A 5,000-nucleotide genomic window follows, 5' to 3' on the forward strand; every position below is an offset into this window, starting at 1 on the left:
ACAGAACTACCAGTTACGCTATACTGTCCACTAACACCACCAGTTACTAAACAATCAGCTCATGCGATAACATTTCTCTTTTGTATTTCGAAGTATAAATTAATCCTTGGCTCTCCATCCGAGTCCATTCCTACAGTTGATACAGTTTTTACATTTCTCAAAGGCACAATAGCATGGACTGGTAATGCAGAGCCTGTTGGTCTTCTTGCATGATCACATCACCTCAGTGGAACAAGCAATGCCATGGTGATTCAACACTCCTGTTGCTATGGTGACTCAACACTTCTGCTGCTATGGTGATTCAACACAATTGTTGCCATGGTGATTCAACACAAGTGTTGCTATGGTGATTCAATCATTCAACACTCTTGTTGGTATGGTGATTCATCCCTAAAAGTGTTCTGATGGATATTTTTACTGATTTAGCACTATAGGTGGTGCTGTGAATGCCCAATAGTTAGGCTTGTCAAGATCACTACACATACGTCATGTACATGCTATGCAGGTAGAGTAGGAAAAATTTACGTAATGGCAGAGTCTGCAGCTGCTTGCTTTACTCAAAAGGTGCGTAGTGAGTCTAGTGACACAATCCAGTGCCACAATCCAGTGGTGATGATGTTTAAGTTCAGACTAGAGAGTGTTCATAAGCAACATACCTGGGCAGAGACAATGTAGATTCCTGTCTCTGAGACGGTGTAAACACCGCCGACAAGCTTTGTGCCAGCGCTGGTATACAGTCCGTGACTGCTATTGAGAGCCGGTAGTGTTTGCCAGCTGGCAGGGTAGACATATTTACCCACGGTCTTGGAGACGAGCATGTCGCTCGTCATATCAGCATTGAAACCGACCGCCGCATTGGCAAAGCTCACGAACGCCACCGACAGAAGGGCGAAGTTCAACCTGTAGCTGCTGTCGGTGTTGGAGTAGACTTGCAGCTGAACCGTGTCACCGGCGTTCAGGTAGAGGCTGCCGCCGACGTGTAGGGTGAATGAGCTGGAGGTCTGCGGCGTAGCATGAGTACTGACCATGCCACTGTCACTAGATGTCTGGCTGTTGACACTCACCATTAGCTGAAGACAGCAGGCAAGATGCAGGCAAACCGAAAATAAACGCAAGTCCTTGCTGCAAAAACATGCGCAAACCTGCCCAAACCTGTGCAAACCTGCCCAAACCTGTGCAATCCTGCCCAAACCTGCGCAAATCTGCACAAACCTGTACAAACCTTCCATACCCAACTACAAAGTGAAGCTGCTAGAGAGCTGCAGGATGCCAGGCCAAGATCAAAGTGATATCTGGAAATGATCATTACAGGTTCTGCACAATAGACAAACACAAGTCATGCACGTACAAACGTACAAGTGCGTACACAAACACTCACTGACACACACCCACACTTGCAGATACCTGGTCATGGTATACACACACACACACACACACACACACACACACACACACACACACACACACACACACACACACACACACACACATACACACACACACACACACACACACACACACACACACTCACTAACACACACACATACACACACACTCACAAATACACAACTACACACATACACACACACACACAAACACACACACACACACAGACATACACACACAAACACACACACACACACACACACACTACTTGGGTTTTGTTCTTACGCGGAAGATATCGGTGCTGACACTTGAGAAATCTCCACTGCCGAATGCAGCATACACACCAGTGAATGGTGCCACGAACGTGCCTTGGCCAGTGTTGAACACATTCTGACTGGATGTGAAATAGTAGGTATTTCCGTTTGGTGTGCCGTAACCAGTGATAGTGGTCCAGCCAGTTCGGAGGATAGAGAGACTAGAGCGTCTTGCAGTTGTAGCAGGCATGATCTGTGCATTGCTGATGGCAGAGATGGACAGACTGGCCTGGGCAGTGTAGGATTTGTCACTGCTACTGTACACATACACCTGAATGGATTGGCCCTTGCGAAGGCGAGCAGTCCCAGCTCCTACAGAACAACAGAAGAAAGACTAGGGTGAAAAACTAAACGAGCAATATGATCTACTTCTGAAGTATTTAACACCCAGCCCCCAACCTGCTTGTTAACACGCAGCCCACAACCAGCCCACAACCTGCTTGTTAACACGCAGCCCACAACCAGCCCACAACCTGCTTGTTAACACGCAGCCCACAACCAGCCCACAACCTGCTTGGAAGAATGCGTGTAGGTGTTGTTTCTACAGTAAAACCTGGCTTAAGTGACCACCCCACGGTGCAAGCAGAAGCGGTCGTTAAAGCCAGGTGGTCTTAGAACCAGGTCCCGCAGTGTCTGTGTAGAACTGTCGGTGCATGGATAGACGGCCGTTGAGAGCAGGTGGTCGCTAAACCCAGAGGTCGCTTACACGGCAGGTACTACTGTACACTGTACATGAGAGACAGTACTTGCAGGATTCTCTGTGTGGTCTAAACATGGTAGTGAACAACATTCTCCAATCGGACCCTACGCTAGTTGTGAAGCACACGTCCTTGCATTCCATCATGCCATTGATGATGTTGCTGCCTCAATACTGTGCAAAGTGGTCTGTACCAGAAAGACATCCTCAGTTCGCAGTGCACAGTGGTATGTGCGTGACAGACATCCTCAGTTCGCAGTGCACAGTGGTCTGTGCGTGACAGGCATCCTCAGTTCCCAGTGCCTGTTCTCACTCGCTGTACAGTTCACCGATGCCAGCCTCCAGCTGTACTGCCGCTATGAGAAGGTCTCCTGTGTGCAAAGATAATCACTATGCTGCTGGAGCATGATGGCCGGGCTATTTCATACGGTTTTGCCACTGTACGATGCGTGGTTGGAGTTATCAACACAACCATTCTCCCTGCGCACGACGCGGCATTGCCTGTATGTACAATTGTACATGCATTGACTGTATGTACATGCATTGTTGGTATGTGCATGCATTGACTGTATGCACATACAGACACTGTATGTGCAGTCACTAAAAACTCCATCACTATGCTACGTAGTCTGCCCGGCATTGCTACAGTTGAGTACAAGTAAAAGCGAAATTATGTCTAACTTTTCTTTTAAAGCCTCCAATGTAGCGTTCTCTACTTGCACTCAAAACGCCTGAATTAAGTTAATTCCACGAACAAGCTCTCAGCTGCATCGAATAGATTAATATGTTGCCAGTATTTAGTCCAGGGTATCAGAGGAAGTATTTTCGAGTTTTCCACTAAGCCAACTGCTCTAGTATTAGTATGCAGTTTGCTTCATATGTCGAGTGATGCAGATTAGTCCAAGTATGAAGAGACCGCTCCCAGTGCGCCTCTTCAAGTTCACATTGGCTTTAACCCTGATCACAAACCATTGATGAAAGAGCACAAAGTGAACTACTGACAGGGGCCAAAGGCTAAGCTCAGTGTCAGGCAAAACACACGCGGCCCGGGAATGACAACATTCTTTGAGCCTGCACTCTAGCTTTAGTCTCACCTGAGAGGGTGACTGCAGCATTGGCCGGTGAACCGCGAATCGCATGCATGCCATTGTGATAGTCTGCTCTGCGATCGATGCTGATACCGCTCCGCACGTACGGAGACGCGTTGCTCTTCACGATAGTGTTGAACGCAAGATAGTACCAGCCACTCTGCGGCATCACATAGCTGCCCGACGCAGCGCCGCTGGAAATGTAGTTGTAGAGGTCCGTGTAACCCGAGAGATACCACACTCCACTCCTGGTTGTGGACTTTGCGACGCTCTGTGCCGTGGCCAGGCCAGCAAGACCCATGGAACCGATCAGAGCCGCAGAGAATACACTCTCTGTGCCCACGGTGAATTTAGTTGTAAACGCAGCGCCCACGTACACCGAGATGACTTCACCCTGCTTCATCTGGAAGGAGCCACTCACAGAGAGGGCAAACGTTCCCGTCCCAGGAAGACTTCGCCTTGCTTGGTATGTAAGAGAGGTGTTAGCGTATTGATTATTCAATGCCAGATGTACAAAGATACCAGTGGACGTGGCGCTGCTCGGGGTGATGTAAATGTTTGCAGCGCCGAAATATGTTCCGTCGACAGGTGCAACAAATCGACCATTTGTGAGTACCTTTCCGCCACTTTCAAAGAACCCATTTACAGATAATGAGTCCGTGGTGAATGTGGTCAGTTCCACAGCCTGGTTGGCTGCTACGCTGACGGTCCGTGCTGGATTGAAGTCTGCAAGGAATCCGGGTACGTCCGCATAGTGACCGACAAAGTTGACGCTGAATCCACTCTCGGTGTAGATGCGATACGACTTATCCGTCTGGCTGTACAAGAACACGGATACGACGTCGCCGGCACGTAAGTTGATGAATCCGGTGGCGGAGAGAGTGAAATACAGGTTGCCTGACGTCCAGTAGCTATCCCTGTCGGAGATACCGGGGTTCAAGTGCGCCTTGTTGTTCACTGAGAGGAGCATGCGGAAATAGCCCGAATTGCCAGAATCCAGGCGAATCTGCAGGAGGAGCAAACGCAAACATTCATCATGCTTACGACGCGGCACTTCGACCTTGCTTCAAACAAAAAAGGCATTCCATCAGGACCCCCGAGTTAGTTTGGCATTGTAAAACAAGCAGCTGCAATACATACACAGTACTGTCGGTCGCCGAAGAACTGGATGTGTGTGTGGGGGGGGGGGGGGGGGTGTGGGGGGTGTGTGTGGGGGGGGGGGGTGTGCGGTGTGGGGGGGGGGGGGGGTGTGGGCTGTGGGGTGTGGGGGGGGGGGGGGGGGGTGTGGTGTGTGTGTGTGTGGGGGGGGGGGGGGGAGGTGAACCTCCTAGCCTAGACGGCTCTTATTTTCATGTACTAAGGTCTATGCACTGCTGAGTCACTGTGTATACATTGGTATGCTATGCTTGGTCGTTCGTTCTTCGGCACCCGACTATACTGTGCACGATCAACACGTATTGCAAAGTTTTAGAATTTTGTTAAGCAGCCGCGTGTTTGAGGGAGCTGCAATGGTGC

At 49.6% G+C, this 5,000-nt stretch overlaps 1 protein-coding gene across 1 annotated transcript in view; it reads right to left on the reverse strand.

Annotated features, from left to right (window-relative positions):
- The window catches only part of LOC135810172 (uncharacterized), a 50,271-nt gene that overhangs the window by 17,772 nt on the left and 27,499 nt on the right, over positions 1–5,000 (reverse strand). Inside the window, exons 19-21 of the mRNA XM_065323646.1 lie at positions 3,492–4,491; positions 1,672–2,012; positions 657–1,070 (exon numbers count right to left, since the gene is read on the reverse strand). Of these exons, the coding sequence (XP_065179718.1) occupies positions 657–1,070; positions 1,672–2,012; positions 3,492–4,491 (1,755 nt within the window). The remainder of the gene's footprint in view (positions 1–656; positions 1,071–1,671; positions 2,013–3,491; positions 4,492–5,000) is intronic.

The sequence above is a fragment of the Sycon ciliatum genome, chromosome 2 (genome assembly GCF_964019385.1).
Source record: "Sycon ciliatum chromosome 2, ocSycCili1.1, whole genome shotgun sequence".
Classification (NCBI taxonomy): Eukaryota; Metazoa; Porifera; class Calcarea; order Leucosolenida; family Sycettidae; genus Sycon; species Sycon ciliatum.